Source organism: Equus asinus, chromosome 12 (genome assembly GCF_041296235.1).
Source record: "Equus asinus isolate D_3611 breed Donkey chromosome 12, EquAss-T2T_v2, whole genome shotgun sequence".
NCBI classification, from domain to species: Eukaryota; Metazoa; Chordata; class Mammalia; order Perissodactyla; family Equidae; genus Equus; species Equus asinus.
The window spans coordinates 50,208,718-50,222,555 of NC_091801.1; the positions used below are offsets into that span (position 1 = coordinate 50,208,718).

Genomic DNA, 13,838 nt, shown 5'->3' on the forward strand with positions numbered 1-13,838 from the left:
TCCATTTGTTCTCTTACCCATGTCTAACAAAAAACTTTCTAAAACCACAGACAGTTAGGGACATTCAGGTGTGCCAAGCACTATGACCCAATTTTAAAATACTAGATTTTTGTTTTGTTTTGGTTTTTTGCTCTATATATTAACTATAATTTAACAAAGATGTTAACAATATAACAATACAATATAACAAAGATGGGTAAGTGGGTAAAATTAGTATAATAGAAGCTACAAAAATTGGTGCTTTCTGATTTTTAGTGTAAATCTCCTCCATTCTAAATACATTTATTTAGTGCTTATCATGTGCCAAGTAACATTCTAAACATTGCATTAATCTCATTAAGGAGATTTATCTCATTAATCAACATAACAACCCAATGAACCAGATTCTATTAGCCCAATTTACCGATGAGGATACACAGAGAGGTTAAGCAACTTTACTAGTTTTATAGCTAGTAAGTGGTAGAGCCAAGATTTGTACCTAGGTAGTCTGGCTCCAGAGCCTGCATTCTTAACAGCATGGGTTTACATGTATAGAATCAGTCTCCAAAAAAATAGGTAAATAGACAGATTCAAATATATCTATCCAAATAGATATATGTATCTTTATAGATAAATACACACACACACACACACACACACACACACACAGAGCAAGAGTGCTGTGTAGGTATTACCCATCATATTCAAAGATGAAGAGAATGACTACTTGTGTGTTCAGTTGGACTACAGAGTAACCATTTGCATGACCAACTGTCCTTACCAAACTAGCAAGTATTTCGTAATTTGCTGTGTTCAATTCATTTCCTAGGTGGAAAACGCCAAACTAACAGAAAGGCTTCTACCACAATGCTGTCTGCCGGGCGGTTGTGCCAGGTTAGATGTGTCTGAGGGCAGAGTCAGAAGGGAGGAACACTGTGAATTCCAGCTGGCAGCTCAGAAGTAAGTGCACTGTTTGGGTGGTCCCTCTTTGTGTGACAGCTCCATTCTGTATAATCAGGTAAGTCTCTCAGTTGAAAGCAGGGTGCCAAAGACTTTCACTCTCATTTTTTTTGGCTATAAATGCAACTTTATTTATTCTGCTGACCATAAGTAAAGAGTAGTGTTATTTGGTCATAGCAAACCAAAAAGCTGTTTAAAAATAGAAAATGTTCTAAAACATATTGTTAGTAAAAATCTGGCTGACTGAATGACATTTTTGCAGCAAGAAAAGCGTTTATAGACAGTAGTCTAAACACAAAACAATGGAGAACTCTGTATTTAGTCTCAGTAATTTCAAACTTTACCTTATACAACTGATCTTATTCAACGCATCTTACAAAAAAGTTAAAACTTTTCAATGTCCTCTAACAGAATACGTGAACACTGTACCATAGAACATGAATGCTGATGAAAGTGATGCCACTTACCTCTTCCGCTGTCCAGAAGGATGCCTGTGCCTGTTTATACATTTTCCAAATATCGGGGTACTGGATTGGAAAGATGACAAATCGGCGAGAACTCTTTCTCAGGAGAGGCTCTTCATTTGACTTCGCTTCATTTTCGTTGGTATCTGATGATAATCTCTTTGAAAAATAAAGTACAAACACCCATTTTGTGTAGACATTTCCCCTTTATTCATATCTAAATATACATCTGGGAGCATTCAAGACACAGCATAGGCTTGGGAGCCAGTCTGCCTGGGTTGAATCCTTACTGTCATGTGGTAGCAGGTTAATGGTGTTTGGTTAGTTGTGTGACTGCAGGAAGCTGCTTAACTTCTCTGAGCCTCGGTTTCCTCACCAGTAAAATAATACCTACCTCATGGGTTAATTTTGATGATTACAAGCACTTTAAACAGAGCCTGGTACATAATAAGCGCCCAAAAATATTATTGCTACTTTGAAGATAAGCATAAAACTAGACCCATAAATGTCATGGTGGGCAAACTGCTAAGTTTGTAGACAAAATATCCCTTTGGCACCTCTCTCAGAGATAGAATGTTGGCACAAACAGGCTACTGTTATAAGCTACTTTTTTATTTTAATATTTTCTTTTCTAATATTAACTGAAATATTATAACATTTATCTGAAAACTCCTTACCAACAACTTAACAGCCTTTGTTTATATGAACCTTTCCACCTACCAATTTGTTTTTGCTTTTGACAAGTTAACATTACTGCATAAGGTCTCACTGTGATGTCTCAAAACTTTGTGGAATAAAGTGAGAAACACACACCTATATATAATCTGCTTGGAAACACGATGAAACTCTAACAGGGGACAATGCCACATACATTTTCTTTAAATAGCAAAAGTATCAGAAGAGTGGTGCACATATGAGACAGAGTATATACAAAGTATACACAAATAGGCTAAAAGGGTATAAATCAAGATTTTGGGATACATTTAAATTCTAGACTCCTAACTCAAACTCTCTCTCTCCTGCGCCACGCCCATCCATCAGGTTCCTTCATCCACACCACTGCCTCCACCAATCCTCATACCTCTCTGAAGCACGTGTGTTAACGCAAATGAGACTAAGGCAAGATAAAAGAAAGACCTCAAATCAAAGCATGAGGCTATACAAATACAGGCGGAGCTTGCATGCTTCACACATACTGCCACTACAGAACAGACCGTCTTATTTCATAACTACTTATTTAAAAGTGTGAGCCTCCCCAGATAGAGCACCTGAGCCCGCAAGAGTAGAGACTAGTTTTTATTTATTGTGGTGTTCCCAGAGTACTGTGTCAAGCACAATGTCAATAAATATTAGCTAAGTAAGTGAATAGGCTGCTAATTTCTCTTTATCCTGTGCTCAGATTACTGGATAACTTTAAAGTTTTTAAATTTAACATAAGACCACAATACATCCGTGAAATAATCTGATAACCATTCAGATCAAGCCTTCTCTGGGTGCCCCCACGTCTCCCCCCAACACACACAGGCCTGGATTAGGTCCCTAACATAGCACATAGCTCACTGCCACTTAATTTCCTGTTATTTGCCTACAGTCTCCTCTTGACTATGCTTTTTGAGAGTAGAAAGCAACTTTACTCTTGCGGAATCCCTAGAGCCTACGATAGTACCTGGCACTTAGTCGACATTCTTCCACAAATATTTAAGCAAATTTCTAAAATGAAAGTTAAGTTTTTTGTTTATTTGTGTTGCCATTGAAGGCTTACAACCTCAAAAGTGGCATAAGATACTGAGACACCGCAGTTCCAGGCTCTAGAACAGGAGGTATACATAAGAGCAGGTCATCTGAGTCTGGCATCAAGGCTGTTCTGAGCCGGCACTACATAGATGCTTTATACACATTATTCTGCTTAATCTGTACAACTCAGTCACACAGCAATATTCTCATTTTACAGATGGGGAAACTAAGTCTTGAAGGATGTAAATAACATACCCAGGATCCCATTACTAGTAAGTGGCAGAAATAAGACCAAACTGAGATATATATGTCTGAACTTAAAGTCTTGCCTTAAGGTACAGCTCTGTATGTATGGATAGCAGCTAGAGTGGGGCTAGCCTACATCTAAAATCCAGAATTTGAAACAGTGAGATGAACTAAGGCTAAAAGGAGTATACACTACTATTTCCTGCTAAGTAAAGTCAGTTTAACAAATGGTAGTGATGTAACCAGTGAAATGACTGGGGGAGGAAACCACCAAATTTGATTTTAGGAAAAAGCAAGAAAAATAAAAGCAATTTCTTTGTAAATAAAGTTGAAAGAACCAAGGTAATTTGAAGCTGGTGAAAAACAGTCAAAATGCTAAGGTTTAAAGCAGTGATTTTTAACTGGTATAAGTTTCAAAAGAACTGGTAACACTTTCTCAAAATGCATTAGCCTTCCCCTTCACCAGGTTAAAATCATAATATGCAGTGAGGTCAGGAAGCACGTTGTTGATGGGGATGTGTTTCACAGGTGAATGATGAGACAGGAAAATTAAGATTGAAAATCAGCTTTTTGGAAATTGCCACCCCTACAGCAGAACTTGACATGAATCAAATGACCATATTTTATTCCAGACTGTTCATTATAGTACAAAATTGCGTTCACTTACAATAAGTGCAGAGTATTATTCATGTTTTCAGGCATGTCATTTGATCTGCATATCATCATCTGTAAATAAAGACAATAATACTTGCCATACTTATTTCAAAGGAATGTTATAAAGATCAGAGGAGCTAATATCAACAAAAGTACTTTGCACACTCTCAAGTGCTTTTTAAATTATTATTGTTATTATTGACTGTTGGGATGTTTCTGGTTGGCCTTTTAAAGGTTGTTCCTATATTCAAAGAACTGATAAAAGAACTGTCATAGTAATTTGATTAGTCAATACCTTCTACAACTGCCCTCTAGGAACCTTCATTCATGAAATAACTAGAGAACTTCTGGAAAGGCTTAAAAAGTGAGATATTGAAATTTAAAGCCCAATTTAAAAGGCAGAGGTCTGCAGTCAATAGTTATTTCAAACTTGTCTTGGCCCACATTGTTCTTCCTGACTGTGCTTTTATCACCACCATGCAAAATTTTGATACAAATCTTCATTTTTCTTTTGTTATATATTTTGTCACTGGGGTACCGGTATTATTCAGAGCTGAAATTCTCTACCTTCACTATATTTGCTATGTGGGTCATATTGGAAGTTGGAAAGGACATCATGAGCAGTAATCCTTTGGCACCAATCATCCTGGCCCTGAATGGGGTTTTTAAATGCTGATAAATAATTGATCAATGGCAGGATCTATGAAAACTGCTGAAGGCTAGTACCTTTAAGTTAGACTGAAAGTCACATTTGTACATACATTCTTCCTGTTCCATCCTGATAATATGTGGATTATTAAGAGAAGAATTGGGGGCCGGCGCCGTGGCCGAGTGGTTAAGTTTGTGCACTCCACTTTGGCGGCCCAGGGTTTCGCCGGTTCAGATCCTGGACGCAGACATGGCACCGCTCATCAGGCCATGCTGAGGCGGCGTCCCACATGGCACAACCAGAGGGACTCACAACTAAAAAAAATATATACAACTATGTACCAAGGGGCTTTGGGGAGAAAAAGGAAAAATAAAATCTTTAAAAAAAGAAAGATTTTACAATGTGAAGAGAGGGGGTAACCAACATAAACCTTTGAGCTGGGCTAGAGATGATATATATTTTTTTAATTACATTTTTTTTTCCTTTTTCTCCCCAAAACCCCCCGGTACATAGTTGTATATTCTTCGTTGTGGATCCTTCTAGTTGTGGCATGCGGGACGCTGCCTCAGCGTGGTTTGATGAGCAGTGCCATGTCCGCGCCCAGGATTCGAACCAACGAAACAGTGGGCTGCCTGCAGCAGAGCGTGCGAACTTAACCACTCAGCCATGGGGCCAGCCCCTAGAGATGATATTGCTTATTTTCATAATGCTTAGAAAAATCCACACGCATTTTAATACAATGTCACGAGAGTCATACATTCCAAAGCTCTAGGTTCTCCAGGGTATACTCTGTGGACCTGGGCTAAGAATCCAATTTTAGAAGAGAAAACAAGGTGAAAAAAGGCATGATGGTATGTGACATTTTTAAAGAACTAGAAGTAACTTTCTAAGTCTGGACTTCATGGTATGTGGGGGACAACAGAAGGAGATGAAACTATAAAGAGGGCAGAAAACACTTCCCAATGACTTTTCCAAAAATGCTCTGAAGAACTCTGGGGCCCCTCTGATGTCATAAACGTTAGATTAAAATTTCACTTTTAAATGTGTTTTGAACCTTTTAAAATAGTAACAAAAATAAGAGAGAGAAATATTTTATACTGTGCAGAAAGGAAACTACTATGCATGAACTTGTGTTTCCAGGTTGTTGTCTTTTTTTTGTTTCGTTTTGGATGACCTCGGATGAAAGTTTCTCTAGCTATCTCTGCTTAACTGAAGAATATCATTTTAAGATAGGCAGTTAAAAAACAACAACAATAACAAAAACCCTGTAACTATTGATATCTATTTTTCATGAGCAAACCAAGATTTTTTTTCAAAACCAAACGAAAAAGAAAAAAGAATAATACTAATAGTAACAAAAATACTGTAGAGACTCCCTTATTCAAAGTGACCCAAACCGGTAGTTGAAAATTTGTTAAAGTAAGGAATTTTAAGAAAAAATGATATAGTCAATCTATTTGATTTAACTTAAAACATATAAATAAACAAAATGAAAAGACAACTCACCAACTTGGAGAAAATATTTGCAAATCATATATCTGACAAGGGGCTAATTTTCAAAATACATAAAGAACTCATACAACTCAACAACAAAAAAACAAACAACCTAATCAAAAATGGGCAGAGAATATGAACAGATATTTTTCCAAAGAAGACATACAGATGGCCAACATGCACATGAAAAGATGTTCAACATCACTAATTAGCAGGGAAATGCAAATCAAAACCACAATGACATATCACCTCACACCCATCAGAATGGCTATTATCAAAAAGACAAGAAATAACAAGTCTTTGAGAGGATGTAGAGAAAAAAGAACGCTCATACACTGCTGGTGGAAATGCAAACTGGTGCAGCCACTACGGAAAACAGTATGGAGATTTCTCAAAAAATTAAAAATAGAAATACCATATGATCCAGCTATTCCATTTCTGAGTATTTATCCAAAGAACATGAAAACACTAATTCAAAAAGATGTCTGCACCCCTATGTTCATTGCAGCATTATTCACAATAGCCAAGACTTAGAAGCAACCCAAGTGCCCATCAACGGATAAACGGATAAAGAAGATGTATCTATATACAAAGGAATACCACTCAGCCATAAAAAAAGACAAACCGTGCCATTCAAAACATGGATGGACCCTGAGGGTATTATGCTAACTGAAATAAGTCAGACAGAAAAAAGCAATTACTGTATGATTTCACTCATATGTGGACGATAAACAAACACATACATAAGGAAATAGATTAGTGGTTACCAGAGGAGAAGCGGGTGGAGAGAGGGCAAAAGAGGTAAAGGTTAAAAACTAGACTATTGATGGTGAACATGATTTTATAAGTAATGTTATATATATTAACTTAAAAATCCTAACAAAATAGACAAAAGCAGATTCTATCAATTAGTATTGCACTTAACATTTTGTTTAGAAAATAGGCTCAGGTGTTAAAGCCATGTGAGAGCCTTGAATGTAAACATATATGAATTTTCCTACAGCTATTTTCCTATAGCCATTTTGATACAACAGTTTTGACTTTTTTTTAACCTCAGTGTCATCATTTTGATGAAATGAAATACAACAAACAAAAATTTAACTTTCAGCTTTTAAAATACACACTCCATCTCTAAGCTTTATCTGAGGTTAAGGTGGGTATGCCTATTTTGCCTATTAAATGGATATTAAGATGTTGATTCTTTTTAAATTTTGGAGCAGGTCAAAGTGGTCTGCTTTGATACACACCACTTTGGCATCTGGCCTCTATCATGCAGACTATTAGGAGCTACTGAAAGTTCTTAATCAGGTGAAAAACAAAATCAGATCTGTGTTTTAAGATCGCTTTTGTAGAAATGTGCCTAGCTTAGAAGGGAAATTGGAGGTGGAGAGAACAATTAAAAGATCATTGCACTACCCATCTCTTGCCTGAACTAGGATATCAGCAGTAGAAACACAAAAGAAGACTGATTTAAGAAATACTCAGAAGTAGAACTAACAATTCTTGCTAAAAATTTGGATTTGGGACAACATGATTAGGAAGAGTTGAAGACACCCTTGAGGGTTCCAGCTCCAGCAACTGGATGATAACAAGAAATGAGACACACACAAAGTGTTCCACACCTGGAGAATAACTAAATAAATTATACAAAAACTCTTGCTTCTCACATTAGATGTTTAAAAAAGGCTTAATTTGAATTAATTCCTTCCACCAACCCAAGCCACAACAACAAAAAGTTACAAACACAAAAATCTTTAAAAAGTCAATCTGGGGGGCCAGCCCCGTGGCCAAGTGGTTAAGTTCACACGCTCCGCTTTGGTGGCCCAGGGTTTCACTGGTTCGGATCCTGGGCATGGACATGGCACTACTCATCAGGCGACACTGAGGTGGCATCCCACATGCCACAACTAGAAGGACCGAAAGCTAAAAATACACAACTACGTACCAGGTGGCTTTGGCAGAAAAAGAAAAAAAAATTTAAAAATCTTTAAAAAAAAAAGTCAATTTAGGGGCCGGCTGGTGGTGCAGCGGCTAAGTTCACGTGAACCACTTCTGCGGCCTGGGTTCACCAGTTTGGATCCCAGGCGAGGACCTACACACTGCTTATCAAGCCATGCTGTGATAGGCATCCCACATATAAAGTAGAGGAAGATGGGCATGGATGTTAGCTCAGGGCTGATCTTCCTCAGCAAAAAGAGGAGGCTTGGTGGCAGATGTTAGCTCAGGGCTAATCTTCCTCAAAAAAAAAGAAAAGAATACACATATTCCTCCACAGGACTCAATAAAGCTACTCTGATTTAAAAATAAATAAATAAAAAATAAAAAGTCAATCTGATCAATAAAAAAGATAATGGGTTCAGCTTCAAGATATCCAGCAGGCAGAGGCACTATCTCCACTCCTTCCCTTAGGTGGTGGAGATCCCACGAGTAGTTGCCAAGGGGCTGGACGTGATTATCCAGGAAGAAGACACAGAGCAGCAGCACAACTGAGGATGTAGCCTAGAGACACCGATATTGAAAAGGCAGATGAAAGAAGAGGAGCCAGGTGAGATTAAAACTGACTGAAATGCATGTAAAGCAAAGGCAGAAATGATCCCATTTGGCTAAAGCAAAGGGTCAACATATGAGGCAGAGAGGAATTCCATAAAGAAGCCACACTATGAATATCAATCAGATTAAGAGGTTAGGAATTTTGTGGGCCAAGGATTTTCAAACATCTGGGGGGCTGGAAGGCTCATACTCCAACTCTCCCCACTTGTGCCCAACCCCCAGATGCTGGCATTCATTGCAGGGCAAGTCTGAAAATCATTCCTATGGATGGTCATGGAGTTTCTGAATAGGAATTAACAGGAATAGGGGTGGCATCAGAAAGATTAATTGGATATCCCTGTGTAGGATGAATTAGAAAAGAAAAAAACCCTAGATTTTGGTAGCAACTTTGGTGTCAATTTCAGAGGTTGAATTGACAACCCAAATTAAGATGTGGCAGCACAAAAAAGCTGCTTAAACAGGGTTTTGCTGGTCTGAAGAGTTGGGCATTTTTGGTGGGACTTGAGACCCTTTGGGGAATTTTTTTTGGGGGGGAGTGACATGGAGGCATTGGTTTAATGAGGGATTAATCTGGCGGTGGTAAACAGGACTGGATGGTAGGAAAGACTGGAGGTAGACAGACAACTAATTTGTTGTAGCTGCACAAGTGTGAAGTGATGAGAAACTGAAATATAGTTTCACATAGGCATTCCTTGGCAACATTCTGCTGTCTCTTCCAGAATGGTGCCTCCAGTTTCTGCCTGCCTCAGTTTCTGGTCACCTGGTCCCAAGAGGGGTCTGGACATGCCTGGACAATAGGTGCCTTGACCCATCTAGGTCAATTCTCCAGTTAGTACTGCCCATGCCTGACCTAGGCTGGCATTCTACAAGGCCTGTCCCTTCCATCCACTCCCACTTCTACCACTTTCATGCGTTTGCCTTCACCTCTCTTCTACTCCTCAAGTGAAGTAGCATATTTGGATGCTGTCATAGTCATACACTATTTGGAGGTATCATTTTCATTTTCATTCTTCTATTCCTACCACATCTGACAAAACAGACGGAAATGCTAGCCCAGGAGCAAGAACTTCTAAACCTAGCTCTACTACTGAGTTGTGTGGTCCTGGACATGTCATTTAACCTTTTCCGGCCTAAACCTTCTCACCTTGAAAATAGGGACTAGCAATTAGATTAATGACAGTTAACCTTGAGAAACTGATGAAAGCTACGGATTCCTTTCTCAGGAGATTCACATCTGCACATAGACAATCTATGAACTTCAGGAGATTCATAAATCCCCTTCAAGCCCATCTATAAACAATTTAAGACAGTGTTCTTAAAATACATGTACGTGGATCACCAGACGTGCTTATTAAAAATGCAGCTCCCAGACCCATCCCAAGAGATTTTGATTCACTATGTCTGGGGTGTAGGCCCAATAATTTATATTTTTCACAAAGTACTCGAGGTGATTCTGATGTACGTGGCCCATGCTGCACCATCACATCTAGAGAAACAAAGTACTTAAGGCATCCTTGCATCTCAAGTCAAAAACTTGGAAGAGATGCTCACTAAAATTCATTCTAGATATAAAGTTCTGCCTCTATCTTTGTGGGTCTGTATCATTGAGATAGAAATAATAAATAAAAATTATCTTCCAGGTCTTAAGTCTGAATGACTGCTGATGCCATTAGCACAAACAGAAAAATGTGAATTGTCCCATTTGAGCTGGGAAATTGGTAGTAGATGTATTTCAGAAGGGGAAGAAAAAGTTTGAGAGATGTTTACAATTTGTTAACTAGTTACCAAATGTTTCCAAAATCAAAACTAAATAAAATAAAATCCCAAATTTGGAACCTACAACTTTCTAAAGAAATGTAGGGACAGGTGGTTTCAAAAAGGACTTGTGGGACCAAAACCAGAAGCTCTTAATACTGTGACCAAACAACGAAATTTTCCATAGGATGTAACAGTCATTCAGCAGTGCTATGTTTTCCTGAGGAGATACAAGATTTAGCCATTTATATCTATGACGGGTGATGTGGGAAAGTAAATAAAACGTCTCTCAAGTTTGAAAAACAAGAAAGAAATGTAGGGCTAAGCATGAGTCTCCGTGAGCTGAAACTATTAAATCAAAGCTACCACACACAGCAATACAAACTATTTAGCAGTATTTGCAAAATAACAGGATATGAAACTTATAGAGCAACAATTTCAACTACCTTATGGTCTAATAAATCCCAGTTTGTTTACTGTTATTATATACTTCTATTAATACAGAAGCAGAGAGGATGAACATGTTAATTTAGGTTTATAAAGCACCCACAACTTCCGTGGCACTTTGCATAAAGCATTTAACTTAACCCTCAGTGAGAGAAGTATCACTTGCACTGTATAAAGAAAGTGATCCCTCAAAGATTCACAGCTAGTTAAGTAGCCCGGTCTGAGCAAAACTGACCTCCTAATCTGATTATTTTCATTGTTACGAGAATTACCCGTCGCCCTTCTACCTGTCACCTCCACCCCATCCACCTGTGTCAATTTCCACAGGCGTCCTCCAACTCCTTTTAACCATCCCAGGAATGGCATGCGTTTCTCCAGGAGATGCACCAGTCCTCGTCCCTTGCCTCAGTTTCCCCGGCCAAGGGCTACAGAACAGGGAAGGAAGGCAGGAGAGTAAAAGAGGCGGTGCGCCGCACCCGGGCCCGTAGCCTCAGAGCGCCGCCCTTGACTGGCCCCAGAGCCGTGGCGCAGAAACCCGGCCCCCTCCTCACCCTTCCCGGGGACAGCCTCCCGGGCTAGCAAAGACGAAACCAGGCTGCGGCGCGGGCTCGGAGCCAGGCCTGCACCGGGTTTCCGACAGCAAAGAGTAAAATTTCCTACAGCGGTCGGGCACCCTGCAAGCCGTCTCCGCAACTCGCAACCTAGAGGCCAGGCGCGACTACGGAGCGGGAGAGGAAGCGGCAGTAACGTTTACCTCATCCTGCTCGGGCCTGGCCGCTTCCGGCCTTTCCGGGTCGCCCATCGCGCAGACTCCGCCAGAGATACAGGAGCTGAGGGAACCGAGGGCCGCCGGCCACTTCCAACTAGGACCAGACTCAGGCGGTCCAAGGGTCCGCTGAGTCCGCCCCGCCCCCAGCTGCGGAGACCCCTCCTACTCCGGCCGGCCCCGCCCCGCTCCATTGCGCCGGCCCTAGCCTGGCCCCGCCTCCCCTCTCAGGGCCCCGCCTACTCCGGCCGGCCTCGCCCCACTCCACTGCCCGGGCCCTGACAGGGCCCGCCTGCGGCCTGAGGAACTCTCTCGGCCTCGGACAACCCCAGACCACGCCACTGCGCCGGCCCCGCCTCCCTCCTGCCCAGTGAGGGACTCTCCAGGCGCCTGCCGGCCCCGCCTCCCCAGCCTCAGGGCCCCGCCCACTCCAGCAGGCACCGCCCCACTCCGTCGACTCCGCCTCCCGCTTGCCTTCTGAGGACCTCCCCGGGAGCCCGCGGTCTGAGCGGCTAGGCTCCGGCCGCCTCGCCCGCGCCGGGCGGTGCTCACGTGGTACGGGAGGTGCCTGGACATGCCCGGTCACCGGCCCGGGTCGGCGTTCCCCCGCTAGCTCGCGCCGTGCCTCGGAACACGGTATGTCGCGCGAACTCGGCCTGTCCTCAGAGACTGCCAGGTGGCGGTGGGCCCACACACAGGATGACAGAAGAAGGAGAGAGCGCTATTCAAGTGTGAAGTGGTGGTGGCGAAAAGCCACACTATTGGTGAAAAACAAAGCCGCACCGTTAAAAATAATTAATGAGAAGAGGCCGCCTTGTTTTGTGTTTAAGCAACCGCAGAGAAGTGGTTGAGGGCCGAGTGTGCGTGTGAAGGGGGTAGGTGGGGCTCGAGAGTGAGGAGAGGGAAAATGACTACATTGAGGAAGCTGTTTTGAAAGTTCTGGGAAATTGTTTCAAGCCGCTGAGCTCTGACGAGTGTTTATGGAGCTGACAAAGGTCAGGCGCCCTGTACTCAGCACCCTCTGTGAATGGAGTCATTAAATCTTGAGGACAGCTCTGTGAGGTGGACGGCAGTGTCCCGCCTCTTAGAGATGAGAAACTCGGTCTTAGGGTAAATGACTAACATGATCCACAGTCTCCCGCTCAATGTGCTTTTCAAGGTCCTCAGTTATAGTAGGGGAAAGAGGAAGCACTCCCAGGTAATGGCAGTAGGCAGGGGCTACTGATGGTCACAAAAATTTGGTTGAATTACTAATACCCATCTCTCAGGGGAACTATCTAAAGATAACTCCGACACAAAGAAAAAATAGTTTGGTCTAACAAATAAAAGTGAGATGAAAGAGAGATTTGTTTAAGTAGCTTGAAGCTGAAATATTGAGGGAAGCCTTGGACAAACATGCACCTGTTTTGTGGCTAGCTGTGTGAAGTAGAATAGAAAATTAAGCTTTTGAAAAGAACAATCTTTTTAAAAAACACAAAACTTCTTTCTAAAACCTGCCCTAGAGTGGGGGATGAGAGGTATCCTTTCTTAGGCAACTACTGGTGGTCAAGTGCTAAGTAAAATGTTTTGCATATATCAACTAAAATTAAATAAATTCTATAAGGAAACCATCTTAAAGAAGCTAGATAATTTATCATAGGCCACATGGGAAATAAACGAAGAGCAAGGATTCTATTATTTAAGTAAAGTCATTGAACAACCTGTCTACTATATGTCAGGCATCATATTTAGTATTGAAAATACAGAAATGAATAAGCATAATTAAAAAGAACATGGATCCTGGAGCCATATCATCATGGGCATTAATTCTAGCTCCCCTGTTTATTAGTTGTGCTATCTTGGACAAGTTATGTAGCCTCTCTGAGACTCAGTTTCCTCATCTGCAGGATAAGAATAATAATAATTCCTTCCTTATAAGATTGTCGTGTGGATTTAATAATATATTACTTGTAAAACACTTATTGGGGTGGGAAATTACACCATTAGCTTCTAGGTACACTACTCATCACGCCTTCCTGGAGATCATGGAACGGAAAGGCTCAGATCAAACTGATTAGCTTGAATCACACAGTTTATTAAATTAAAACATACATCAAGGTGAAATAGAAGAGGTAGCTAACATATTTAAGATAGAGTGTGG

The 13,838-nt window shown here is 41.0% G+C and overlaps 1 protein-coding gene and 1 non-coding gene across 6 annotated transcripts in view; one reads left to right on the forward strand and one right to left on the reverse strand.

The window, feature by feature from the left end:
• The window catches only part of RRM2B (ribonucleotide reductase regulatory TP53 inducible subunit M2B), a 39,145-nt gene extending 26,880 nt beyond the window's left edge, over positions 1-12,265 (reverse strand). Inside the window, exons 1-3 of one of the 5 annotated variants that reach the window (XM_070481426.1) lie at positions 12,251-12,265; positions 4,051-4,109; positions 1,407-1,562 (exon numbers count right to left, since the gene is read on the reverse strand). In XM_070481426.1, coding sequence (XP_070337527.1) covers positions 1,407-1,448 — 42 coding nt within the window. In that variant the 5' untranslated portion in view covers positions 1,449-1,562; positions 4,051-4,109; positions 12,251-12,265. Of the gene's footprint in view, positions 1-1,406; positions 1,563-4,050; positions 4,110-11,483; positions 11,655-11,686; positions 11,905-12,250 lie in introns of those variants that run through there. The other 4 variants (XM_014828675.3, XM_014828753.3, XM_014828529.3 and 1 more) reach the window with 4 other exon arrangements.
• LOC123275907 (small nucleolar RNA SNORA25) lies at positions 10,595-10,721 on the forward strand. Its single transcript, XR_006512079.1, has one exon. It is a non-coding gene; the product is annotated as a small nucleolar RNA SNORA25 (small nucleolar RNA).
• Positions 12,266-13,838: the final 1,573 nt, after the last annotated feature.